Source organism: Vombatus ursinus, unplaced genomic scaffold, assembly GCF_900497805.2.
Source record: "Vombatus ursinus unplaced genomic scaffold, bare-nosed wombat genome assembly UNPS02014847.1, whole genome shotgun sequence".
Taxonomy (NCBI): Eukaryota; Metazoa; Chordata; class Mammalia; order Diprotodontia; family Vombatidae; genus Vombatus; species Vombatus ursinus.
This window is the reverse complement of record NW_020954625.1, coordinates 11,113,094-11,126,539: the sequence shown is the minus strand read 5'-3', so window position 1 is coordinate 11,126,539 and position 13,446 is coordinate 11,113,094. Positions and strand designations below refer to the sequence as shown.

The 13,446-nt window shown below is 44.5% G+C and overlaps 1 protein-coding gene across 1 annotated transcript in view; it reads left to right on the top strand.

Annotated features, from left to right (window-relative positions):
* LOC114026863 (solute carrier family 22 member 15-like) overlaps positions 1-13,446 on the top strand; it is a 97,593-nt gene that overhangs the window by 39,535 nt on the left and 44,612 nt on the right. Inside the window, exons 6-8 of the mRNA XM_027840609.1 lie at positions 2,630-2,794; positions 7,033-7,162; positions 12,273-12,494. Coding sequence (XP_027696410.1) covers positions 2,630-2,794; positions 7,033-7,162; positions 12,273-12,494 — 517 coding nt within the window. The remainder of the gene's footprint in view (positions 1-2,629; positions 2,795-7,032; positions 7,163-12,272; positions 12,495-13,446) is intronic.

Genomic DNA, 13,446 nt, shown 5'->3' with positions numbered 1-13,446 from the left:
TTGTACATGTGTCTGATACTCCTGGGTGAGCAGAAGTACAGATTTTGATCTCTACACTGGGCAGTCAAAGTGAGATATAGGTGGCTCTTAGAGGAGTGGGAAGGTCAGGCGAACTGGTCAAAGGGCACCGAGGGGGTCAGTCAGCAAGCCTTAGTGTGGAATCATGTCAGTTGGCACTCTAATTAGGCCTGCTGATTCTGAAGTACCCCCCAAAGGAGGTCAGAGGTCTGTCCTGTTGTGGATAACATGCCAACAAGGCCACCCAGAGGTGTGGGGAACAGCGTAGCCCCAGTAAGAGATTAAAGGGCACAGGTTTCTCTGGTCAGAAGTCCACCATCTGTAGGCTACATCAAATGTTCAAAATGACAGAAAATAACTGTTGCAACAAAATCATAGATTCAAAGATGAAAGAGACCTTCAGGTTATCTAGGCTAACTCGTTCATTTAATGGAGACCTGTACCAGTAATTAAATAAAATAAAATTTTAAAAAAAGGTTTTCATGTTCTTTTAAATGTACTTGTTCTCTTTTCTCCAGTCCCCCAATCTCCGACTTAGTTCAAGCCCGTATTATCTCTGACCTGGGCTATGGCAATGGTCTCCTATTTGGCCTCCCTGCCTCCAGTTTCTCTTCCCTCCAATCCATCCTCCACACAGCTGCCCATTCTGACCTTGTCATTCCCTTGCTCCTTGAGCTTCTGGTTAGTTTCTCTTCCTCAAGTGTCTCCCTCCCCACCACCATCTATTCTCCGCTTAGCTGTTAAGGGATTTTCTTAAGGTGTAGGTCTGACCATGTCACTCTCCCTAGTCAATAAAGTCCATTGGCTCCCTATTACATCCAAGATCAAATATGGAATTCTTTATTTGGTATTTAAAGCCCTTTGCAACCTGGCCCCTTCCTGCTTTTTCAAATTCTTATTCTTCCTCCCCTCCACACCTTTGGCATCTGGCCTACATGTAGTTCCTTGCAAACAATGCTCTAGCTTAGGTCTCTGCGTCTTTGCATCTGCCCTCTCCATGCCTGGAACGCTCTTGCTCAATCACTTCTAGCTTTTAGCTTCCCTGGCTTCCTTGCAGATTCAGCTTAAAGCCCATCTTCTGAGGTGGTCCTCCCCTCAGCTGCTAGTGCCTTCCTCCCTCCTATTCTGTATGTATCTTGTGTGCCCCTAGTAATTACCATGGGGTCCCCCACCATTAGAATGAGAGCTCCCCATTGCCTCTGGAAAAACATACAGACTCTTCTGTCTGGCATTTGAAACGCTTAACAACCTGGCCCAGTTTCCTATCACTCCCTCTCATATACTCTGTGTTCCAGCCACAGTGGAACCTTGTCCATGGCATTTTATCTCCCACTTCTGTGCCTCGGTTACAGACCGTGCCCCATGGTTAGGGTGCCCTCCTTCCTCTCTTGTGCCTCTTAGACTCTTAGGTTCCATTTAAAGCTGAATTTCAATGCACTTCCTACTCCACAAGAGATCCTTTCTGACTCTCTCAGGTGTTAGTACCACACATCCTTCTCCCCTCATTACTTTGTACGTGTCTGGTCCATTTTTTGCATTATTTGTTTGTGTAGGTACATAAACAGGGCAGAAGTTCCTTGAAGGCAGGCTGGTTTCCTTTTTTTCTTTGTGTCCCCAGAACCTATCATAGAACCTGGAAATGAGTGCGAACTTTCTTCATTGAGTGAATAGTGGTGCTTCAGAATGGGCAGGCATAATTAGCAGATGATCAAGAGGTGGGTGGAGACTTGTGGAGATGCTGAAGAGGACCTCGGATGCCCGCCACGGCTTTGGAAATGGAGGGCTCTCGTCACGTGCTTGAAAATGGCTGCTTTTCCTTTTCTTTGGTGCACATGGGTCATTGGTGCAACTTTTATGCTTCTCAGTCACAATTAGGGCAGTTTGGGGGGCTCATCCATGGAATAGAGAGGGGAAAAAAGGAGATTTTTTTGAGCCAACACAACAAGAATCAGGAGATAAAAGAGGAGACCGAAGGGCCTTAACAAGAATTTCAGAGAGAAGAGGTAGAATGCTGTATCTAAGCTAGAGGTCCTGGATTCAGATCTCAACTTTGACACTTCCTGTCCATGCGGTCTCGAGCCAGTCAATTTGCCTCTCTGCCTCAGTTTTCTCATCTGTAAAGTTAGAGGGTTGGATTGAATGATCTTTAACATCCCTTTTAATTCTAAATCTAAGATTTTTAACTCTATCATCTTGCCTGTGAGGCAGTAATCTTATAATACCATGACACCAAAGTTTTACCTGTGAGACGGTGTCACCTAGCAAATTGAGAGAACTGGACTGGCAATTTTCTGTAGAATGTAAGCTCCCTGAGGGAAGGAACAGTTATTTATTTTTTACTTTATATCCTCAGCCCTCTCACAGTTTCCTCAACTATAAAATGAAAAGATTGATTTGAATGACAGCTGAGGCCTCTCCCACTCTTGATCTGTGTGATCACAGTCGAATCATTCAACTTCTCAGCCTTGGTTTCCTCATCTATAAAATGGGGATGATAATACATTATCCAACCTACTACTTATCCTGCGTTATGTTAGTTTTTTGGGCAGGGCTGTTCTAACAAGATTTGTATAATATATGTTGGGGATTTTTTTTTTTTTTGTCTTTGCAGGTCTCTTTTTTGATGTCATTTTGGGCTATATCTCAGCATTTGCTCCAAGTTACCGAATCTTTGCGATGTCACGCCTAGGTGTTGGAATTATGAATGGTGGAACGGCTTTAGTATCTTTTGTCTTGACACAAGAATATGTAGGGAAATCATTTTGGGCACTAACAGGTAAGAAGAGGAAAAGAGTGTTACCTTTTATTGAGTAGCTGGGTGATAGTGTTAAGGTCTAGATATATTGAGGTCTAGAGGTTTAGGGGTGCTAGGACCCCAAAATCACAACGGGTCTTGCCTGAATGAATTCCAACCAGGCCTTCTTTCAGTCAAAGACAAGGTTTATTAAAGATCCACCATATTGGCCAGACTCTTAAGAAATCTGACCATTTGTGAGCTATTGGCTAGATTCTAAAGATCTGAGCCTTTGGCTAGACTCTTAAGAATCTGAGCACCTTAATAGAGACAAGATGGACCTTATATACAGAAAGACTGTGGGAGGGATCTAGGAGTGGCCAAGTAGTTTGGAGTGACTGGAGGAGGGGGTCTAAGGAAGATCTGGATGGGAGTGGCCAGTAAGCTGGGGTGAACAGAACAGAACAGGACCACATGGCTAAGGGAGAATGGAGTCGAGATAGGATTAAGGGTGGGAAGTGGCCAAGGGCAATTGGAAGGCAATAGAATGGAATTGGGAGATTGGGTGTAGCCATGTGGAAAGGCCAGTTGAGTGGATTACAGCCTCAGGCAAATGCAAATGCCGTGGATTTTGGGAAAAATCCAGGGATTTTCTTTTTTGGCGTACAGATCCCAAAGACATGGTCTTTTCCTTTTAGGGGTTCAGATCTCATCCTTATCAATAGGGCACATTAAACAATTGTTCTGTGACTATCCTCATGGATCCTGTGACTTCCCAGGCCAAACCATGCCTCCTTGGCCAACGCTCTCCTCTATTTGTTGTCTTCCCTTAGTAGGATGTTAGTTCCTTGAGATCAGGGACTATTTTGTTTGTTTGTTTTATCCCCACCCCTCAGCAAAGTGCTTGGAACATAGCAAATGCTCAATGAATGATTTTTCATTTATTCATTCATTCACTTGTTCATTCATTCATTCATTAAAGAGAAGTTAAAGATGGATTTTTATTCAACTTTCCAAGTCAAGAAGATTATCCTGGGAGTACTTCAGAATCCAGGACAGAGGGAGATTTGCGTACAAAGAACTGGCAGAAAAGACCATTATGGAGGACATGGAGGTCTGGAATGAGAGACCACCTGAGTGGTGCATCCATTTGCACTCCCAAGATGCTCAAATTATAAGAACATGTCAGAGGTGGTAGATATTGAAGAATAGCTGATGATATAGCTAACACTGATAGACTTTAAGGCTTGCCAAGGACTCTGCCTGTATTATCTCATGTGACCCTTACAACAAGCCTGTGAAATAACTGGCATTGTTATCCCCATCACATAAACTGAGAGAGGAAACTCAGAGAGCTCAGATGACTTGGTCAGAGCCTCAAGGCTAGTAAGTATCTGAGGCAGGATTTGACTCCAGGCCTAGCATGCTATCCACTAAGTGAATAGAAGGAATGGATGGCTGATTTCAGGGGACATCCTGGGAAGACTAAAGAAAAATGGAGAAAGATAGAGCAAGAGGGAGGAAAAGGAGGTCTTAGGATATTTGTGCGTATATAGGACACAGCACCTGAAGGCAGCTCCCAGTAGGCTGCTAATCAATGCTTCGGGAACAGAGCTAAAGATTTCACCCCACTGATGCAGATCCATCCTCATCACTTTAGAAGCTGATAAAATTCTTTTGCAGACGGCAACTAGTCTCCTGGAGGTAAGACTGTGCACGTACCTGAGCTGGTCCTTGGATAACGGCCCTTCTGTCTGTGGCTCAGTGCCTGAGGAGCACCTAAGACAGTGCTCACTTTGCAGGCCTCACCTTGGGGAGCTACGGGTCAACTCTATACCACAGGGAAGCATCCGCCCCAAAACATAGCTCTGAAAAGACACCCCATTTACTTTCAGTCTAAGTCTGAAGGCACAAGATGAATGGTGCGTGACAGGATGCAGCCTTCCCTCATTATAGATGCTGAGGCTGAAGCTGGTCCCGGAGGAGGCTGTCTGGAGGCCTGGGACAAGTACTCAGAAACCTCGGGCATCGCATCTTTTTGTGGGCGGTGCCATCGACAGTCAGCAGGACTTGGAGTCAGGAAGACTTAGTTCAAATCCCACCCTCTTCACTCACTTACCCACTCTCATCTGTCAAATAGGGACCTACCTCACAGGGTCGTTGTAAGGATCCGATGAGGTAAGGTATTTGGAAACTCTGAAGCACTATATAAATACTAGTATTATTAGGAAGGAAAAAAAAAGCCTTGCTCAGAACCATCGTGCCCCTTAGAGAGGCCCATATTTCCTTCCCTTAACAATGAGCTCTTACCCGCTGAGCTAATAACACATCCTCTTCCTTTCCAATCATGAGGACCATTTTGCTCTTTGGGATCGCCAAGGCTTCATTTTTTTTAATGATGCACATGATTGATTTCTTTTGCTTAATCCCTCCATACAGAGCCCTGGTTTGCTCTGGCCTGGGAAGGGAGCTTTTTTTTTTTCTTTTCTTTTCAGTGCATTGCTTGTCTTCAGCAGCTAATTTAAAGCATCCTTCCGTTGAGTTAAGGCTTCTGGCTGGGCTAATAACCTTGCAAGGTAATTGAGGTGTCCTTTCTTTTCTCCTTTTCTGCCTCTTCTGCTCACGTGACTCTTCCTGCTCTGAGTCTTCTCTCTGAGTCCTTTGCCCTTCTCTCTGCCTGAACCTCCCACAGAGCAGCAAATTAATATCCCATGAAGCTCATAAAATCTAGAACAATAAAAGCACAAAATCAAATCCTCATGGCTTCCCCTAAGAAAAACTGTAGGGCATGGCTGATTTCTGGGTTTTGTGTAAGAAGAATAAATCATAGTGAGGGCTGATGAATGGCCTCAGAGCAAGGGTGCAGACATGTATTCTCCCTCGATCCCCATGAGGTCAGAGCAGGCATTTGTAATAATCCCTGTCTTAGAGGGAAAGCGGCTTGTCTTGGGCCATAAGTGGACTTCTTAGATGCTGCCTTTAAGCAATTCAGTTCAATGAACACTGATTAAACCCCTGCTGGGTGCTAGTCCTGTGCTAGGCTCTGAGCACTTTCATCCAAGGCCATAGGCTGTGTGACCATGGCAGGAACCCACTGTGAGCTTGAGCAAGCAGCCGCTTAATTCCCTTAGCCTCAGTTTCTTCATCTGCAAAATGAAGGAGTTGTATTAGATCATCCCTAAGGACACTTTCAGCCATGATCCTGTGAATCTATTCCTCCCCAAATAAGTACACTCAGTTTAAAAGAGCCATTTATTTCTGATTATATTTTAGTCCTTGTATTTTCTATTTGTTTTATTGGTGCCTTTTGTAAATATCATATTCTCTTCCTGTTATATCCTCCTCCTCACCACTGAACCTTCCTTATAATATAGAAAAAAATAGTTAAGCAGATGTAACCAACATAGCTACTGTGTCTGACAGTGCTTGGTCCATAATAAATGCTTAATAAACTCTCTCTCTCTCCTCTCTCCTCTCTCTCTCTCTCCTCTCTCCTCTCTCTCTCTCCTCTCTCTCTCCTTTCTCTCTCTCTCTCTTCTCTCTCTCTTTCTCCTTTCTCTCTCTCCTCTCTCTCTCTCCTCTCTCCTCTCTCTCTCTCTCTCTCTCTCTCACACTTTCTGCATCTGCTGTCTCTGGCTTCTCATTATGATTTTGTTAGTATGAGGCCAATTCTAGATGCTTTTTAATCAGACCTTTGATTTCAATGGTCTAGCAAAGTCCTGGTGAAGAATCTCTCTTTGTAGACACAAATCAGTAACTGTTCTACAGTGTATAGTGTTGGTCTTATAGTCCTCCCTGTGATGCTGAGAAATTGGATGACTAGCCGGGCTAACACAGCCACTGTGTCGGAGAAGAAGGAGGGAAGGGCGTCTGTCTCCATGGGCTGAGACTAGTCTGTCCAATTTTGCAGAGTTTAGCTGCTGTTACTTTCATTGATGCTAGTCACTGTGTATGTTCTGCTTCTGTTTACTTTGCTCTATGCCAGTTCATACAGGCCCTCCTACACTCTTCTGAATTCAGGGGATCACAGATTTAGAGCTAGAAGGGACAGCAAAGGTCATCTGGCTCAGTGCTTTGTGTTGCAAGGCTCTCAAGGTGCAATTCAATTCCATTATGTTCATGCACCAAAATTTGTTCAGCCATTTTCCAATAGATGGGCGTCTACTTTGTTCCTGGTTTTTTGTTTTCACACAAAGGCCTTATTGCCTCTTCATGTAGCTTTCTTCCAGTATTTTAAGATGAGTTTAGGGTTCATTGTTTTCATTTTATTTCATTTTCAGGTTCATTGGCCAACATGACATTTGCGGTTGGAATCGCATTCTATGCTGTGTTAGGGTACTGCATCAGGGACTGGCGCACCTTGACCTTTGTCTCAAATTCTCCCGGGGCTTTCTTCTTTCTCCTTTCCTAGTAAGTTGTTGGAAGGTTTTTCATAGAAGAAGCCAAAATATAATCCTAAGTCCTCTGATTCTTGGTTCTGTTTGTTTTTAAAATGGAAGGTGTATGGACGATGTAGGGCTGGAATGAGTCATGGGGAGCAGTCTGGGAAAGCTGGCTCCCTCAACTCCAGATAGTTGCCACGTTGCCCAGAGAAACTTGCAATGTCCAGGATATGATTCCTTTAGGATTAAAGCATCCAAGGCCACAGTTCATTTCAGTTCAGCAAATATTTATTGTGTACCTACTTTGTGCCTGGAACCAGGGACAAAAAGATGAAATTCAATGAGTTAACAGGCATTTATTAAGCACCCTCTAGTATCAAAGGAGATAATATTCATAAAGTGCTTAGCATAGTGCCTGGCACATAGTAGGTGCATAATAAATGCTTGTTTCTTTCCCCTACTATGTGCCAAGTATTGTGTTAAGCACTGGGGATACAAAGAAAAGCAAAAACCAGTCCCTGCCCTTCAAGGAACTCACAGTCTAATGAAAGAGACAACATGCAGACAGCAGCATACAGAAAGGCCATAGACAGGATAAATTGGAGATAAGCAAGAGAGGGAAGGATCTAGCATTGAGGAGGATCATAGAGGGTGAGATTTTAGCTGCATCTTGAAGCAAGCCAGGGAAGCCAGGAGGTGGAGATGAGGATGGAGAGAATTCCTGTCCCAGAGTCAGGAGATGGAATGTCCTGGAGGAGGAACAGCAAGGAGGCCAGCATCGCTGGATTGAATAATATGTGGGAATAAGTCAAGAGGACCTGAGTTCAAATCTGTCCTCAGACACATAAAAACTCACTAGCTGTGTGACTCTGGGCAAGTCACTTAACCCCAATTGTTCTCACTAAAAAAAAAATGTGGGAATAAATAAGGCATAAAAGACTGGAAAAATGGAGGTGCAGGTTATGAAGGGCTTTGGATGCCAAGAAGGAGGATTTTATATTTGATCCTGAAGGCAGTAGGGAGCCACTACAATGTATTGACCAGGGTCAATTGACATGGTCAGATCTCAACTTTAGGAGGATCAATTTCACAGTTGAAGGGAAGATGCAGGGAGAAGCTCGAGGCAGGGAGACCAATCGGTGGCTATTGCAATAGTCCAGGTGTTGGGCAATGAGGGCCTGTTCTAGGACAGTGGCTGTGGAGAGAATGGCACATCTGGGAGATGTTACAAAGATAGGAACAACCAGCCTTAGAAACAGATTGGATATGGGAAGTAAGAGACAGCGGAGAGTCAAGGATGATACCTAGGTTTGGGGTCTGGGTGACCAAGAAGATAGTGGGTGGTGCCCTTGATTGACAGTGACAGGAAAATTAGGGAGAGAGGAGAGATTTGTGCAAGAGAGAATGAGTTCTATTTTGGGCAAGTTGAGTTTAAGATGTCTATGTGACATCCAGTTCTAGATGTCTTGGAGGCAGTTGGAGATAAGAGACTGGAGATCCAGCTAGAGCAGGCAAGTGGCTATGGGAAAAGAGATGATAACTGAATCTATGGGAGTTGACAAGATCACCAAGGGAAATAGTAAAGGAGAGGAGAGAAGAGTGTCCGGGACAGAGAATGGGGCACAGTGCATACCCACAGTTAGTGGGCAAGATCTGGATGGAGATCAAGGAAAGGAGATTGAGGAGAGGTCTGATAGGGAGGAGAGCCTGGAGAGAACAGTGTCATGAAAATGTAAAGAGAAGAGAGTGATCAACAGTGTCAAAGGTCAAGAAGGATGAAGACTGAGAAAAGGTCAGTGGATTTGCTAATTAAGAGATCATTGGCAACTTTGGGAAGAGCAGTTTCAATTGAATGTTGGGAATGTAGAGAGTTAAAAAGGGAGTGAGAGAGGTAGAAGCACGGGTGTAGACAGCCTTTTCAGGGAGTTTACTCACAAAAGGGAAGAGAGATATAGGATGGTAGTTAAAAGGAATGGATGGATCAAGTGAGGATTTTTTGAGATTGGGGGACATGGGCATGCTTGTGGGTAGAAGGGAGGCAACCAGTCAATAGGAAGAGATTGAAGATTAGTGAGTGAGTAGGGGTGATAGAGAGGAATCTGCTAGAGAAGATAGATGGAGTGAGATCACTTGGGCAGATAGAGCCATTAGCATTGACAAGGACAAGGGTCATCTCTTCACAAGAGACAAGAATGAAGGAGAAGGTAGTGCTAGAAGGCACCTAAACGATGTGTGATACACATGTGTGTGATAAGGAAAAAGAGATAAAGAGGGAATTCTTGGCAAAGAGCCTCAGTTTTGTGGGCAAAGTTCTCACGGGAGGAAATGGTGGGAAGGGTTTGGCCAAGGTGCTGTGATGAGTGTGATAGGGAATTAATTAGGGGATTACAAAAAAGATTGCTTTGCTTCAGTAAGGGCCTAGTTGAGATGATATAACATAAATTTGTAGGGGACCCGAGCAGCACAGTTTTCAGGATTTTTTTCTAGCTTCAATTTGCAGCACCTGAGTAGGAATGAAGGCAGGGGATGATGGGACTGATCTAAGGCTAAGGTTGGGCAGGACAAGATTTTTGATAGGACAAGAGGACAAGGGATTTGAAAGAAGACAATGAAGGGTTGAAATGATTCGCCAGTGGGTCAAGATGGGGAAGGGAGAAGAGTGTAGCTCCTGCCGGGGTGATGGCCTAAGAAGCAACTGAAGGGTGAAGGGATTGGTGGTCGCAGTGATAATAAAGACCAGGGCTTGAAGTTGGAAGGCAGAGGCTTATGCAGCAAAATGACAAGGGGATGGGTCGAGATGATCCTTACAGTGGTATGTGTTCTGTGATGCCCTCGCAGTGAGAGCTGAAGGTCTTCAAATCATTTCCTTTCTGTTGAGAAACAGTTTGTCTCCATGGCCACCCTCCCAGGGTACATGCTAAAGATGCTGTGGCAGGCACCATTATCAGGCAATAACAGTAAATCCTCACGTCCCCTCCCTGTTTGCAATGGAAGCTGGCTACCTCCTCACGCTGGCTGCTTAAATTCTCCAAGTAGGCCTCTGCCCCAGAGCTGGGCACTTGAGATCCAGGAGCACAAATAGCGAGGCAGAATTGCCAAGAGTTGCTCTAGCCGGGACACAAATAAAATAAATTATAAATTTGTAATAAGTAATTTTTAGATTCACTCTAGAAGAGGCCTTTGGCAATTAATGGGGATATCTGCTTTAAAGATTCTTGGGAATTTCTGAAACTTTTAATACGTTTCCTCCATTGGTCCCATTCCTAGCCTTTTCCCAGGAGCCTGTGGGTTCAAGGAGAGGATGGAAATGCGGGACCAGTTTCACATGAAAATCTCCTCTTATTCCTCTTCTCAGTACTATAGGATCATGAGTGTAGACTTGGAAGGTGCCTCGGAGATCAGTGAGTCTAACCCCCTTATTTGACAGAGGAAGAACCCAAGGATCAGAAAGGTTAAGTGATTTGCCCAAGATCATGCAGGTACTAGAGGCAGGATTTGAACCCAAGCCTTTGGACCCCATAATTCTTTATGCCTTCTCTTCTCCCACTCTAGGAAACTGAACTGAAAGGCCCTCAATGAATGGCTGTTCCTCGAAAGTCACAGTCACTCAATGAATATTTATTAAGTGCCTACTACATACCTGGCACAGTGCTAAGTGCTGGGGATATAAAGAGACAAAAAATAGTCCCCTGCCTTCAAGGAGGTTAAAGATCTAAGAAGTGATTTCTGAGTTATCTAGCCCAACCCTCTCATTTTATAGATGAGGAAACTGAGACACAGAGGTTAAGTGACTTACCCAAGGTAGGAAGTCACAGGGTTGGATCTGAACTCCAGTCCTCTTTCCACTGTACTAAGTATGCTGATGGGGTTGGAGGGAGATCCCCCACTTTATGTTCCATTCCCCCCCCCAAACTAGACCTTCAGTATAATTGATGTGAAGTACTTCTGGTGAGCAAACTCCTTCTATTATCATCTTCTTTGCAGTTAAAGGTCTTAGAGAGTTGCCTTGGGCACAAAAAGCTTAAGTGACTTTGCTAGGCTCCCATAGCCTGAGGGCAGCTAGGTGGCGCAGTGGATAGAGCGCCGGGCTTGAAGTCAGGAGGACCCGAGTTCAAATCCAACCTCAGACCAAGCACTTGACACTAGCTGTGTGACCCTGGGCAAGTCACTTAACCCCAATTGCCTAAAAGTAAAAAAAAAATTAAAAAAATAGACTCCCATAGCCTGTAGCATGGGGAGGATTTGAACCCAGGTTTTCCAGTCTCCAAGTCCAGCCACCCATACATTTGCAACAGTATCTTCCTACTTGGATACCTTTTCCATATTGGAGGACATCTGAGGTCTTTTTGTTGATGGATATGCTAGTGTAGGACTACAAAAACAAGATAGGACAAGACCGTGCCCCTTAGTTTACAGGATGGGGGAAAGGACCTCCATCCAACATCACAGAGCCTGGCTTCAAAGGCTGCCTCTTGCTTCCTGACTGTGTGACCTTTGGCTTCAGTTTCCTCCTTGGTCAAGTGAAAGGGTTAGCACACTGCCTGGTGCATAGTAGGTGCTTAATAAATATTCATTGATTGACTAGTTGACTCTGAAATTTCTTCTTTCTTTAGAGCTCTTATCCCAGAAGCGTGAAGCTCATACCCTATAACAACTAAGACCCCTTTATGTGATCGAGAGATAGAGAAGCCTTGTTTACGGATGGCTCTGGAGGGGATAGTTTAGGACAGAGCTCAGCAATGGAAACTTCCCAGGTTAAGAGGCAGGGTCCTTTTTGTATCTTGTTGCTGGGTTTCTAGATCTGGCAGTGACCCTGAATGGCATGGGTCCTTGTTTATTTTCCCATGATAGAGCAGCAAGCTGAAGCGTCCTTGAAGATTGGCTTGATTTGGAAACAGGGGGACAGACAAGCTATAGCTGTTGCTTAGCACTGCCTTGAAATCGGAAATAGCTGATTATTCTCCTGACTCTGGAAACCAGCTGAGCCCTCCCTCTGTACTCCAAGCCTGAAAATGCAGGCATGATGACCTTATAAGCTTATGTGTCTAAGGGATTTGTGAAGGAGAAAAGGGAGGCTCTGAGGATATTGCGTCTGGCTGTGATGAGTTTTCATGGTCTTGTCCTTTTTTTTTTGGCAGTCTGCTCCCTGAATCACCAAGGTGGCTGCATTCCCAAGGGGCCGTGGAAAAAGCCGAGGCCATAATGCACTACATAGCTTGTGGTAATGGAAAAGAGGGGCTGAGGATAAAATTGAAACCCCTTGGAGGGTCAGAGAAAAGCCAAGTCTCAGCACCTGGGGTTCTCAACCTCGTGACACATCCAGTCCTGCGCTGGCGCACCATCATCCTCATGTATGTTTGGTAAGTGAGCAGCAGAGGGCCATGGGCCCAACTGACAGAGGCCAACTTGGTCAGGTTTGGAGAATGGACTAACCGCCTGCCCTTTGGACACACATTTAGAAAGAAGGTTTTCAATCAAAAGTGATCCCATTGGTTGATTGTTTCTGGAATACATGATTTTTTTGTCAGTTCTATGATTGCATCATTATAGGAAATTCCTAGTGTGGAGACTTCCTCCATTGATGCAATTTAGAAACACCTCTCAAGTTGATATTCTTGGAGAATTGAGTAAGACACTAAGAGATGATGTAATTGGTCAAAAAGCACACAACTAGCATGTTTCAGAGGCAGGATTTGAACCTGGGTCTTTCTGACTCCAAAGCCATCCTTTCATCCATTACACCATACTGCCTTGCCCTCAAGGAGCTTCCGTTCTGTTGACATCTAGGAGTATCTCCTTTGTCAGATAGCTAGGTTCAGAGAAGAGACTGCTAGCTTTGTTCCAATTTCTCACAGAGGGCCCAGCTCTTCTTTTCGTACTTTTTATAGTAACCTGCTTTGCTCAGAGGTTTTTCACTAGTCCCTTTAGGGATGTAAACAAGCCTACAGCCTCTGGCCTCCTTTCAAGGCTGTGACTATTTTGAGTGGAGATGTAAACGAATGCTTGGCCTTGGAATTTTTGCTCAATCACTTTGAAGCCAAGGGTGTAGTGGATGACACATTGGCTTACCTTACCCAGCATGGATACAGAACTAGGTCATGGGTACTAGTGAGGAAAAACCTCACTATAAGTAGCCCCCATGGGCACCATCCAATCAATCAACTAACAGGCATTTATTAAGCACGTACAATGTGATGAGCACTGTGCTAATGCCACATATCTTTTAGACCCCAACACCATCCATGCTTGGAAAACAGATGAGCTAGTGTGTGTGTGTGTGTGTGTGTGTGTGTGTGTGTGTGTGTGTGTGTG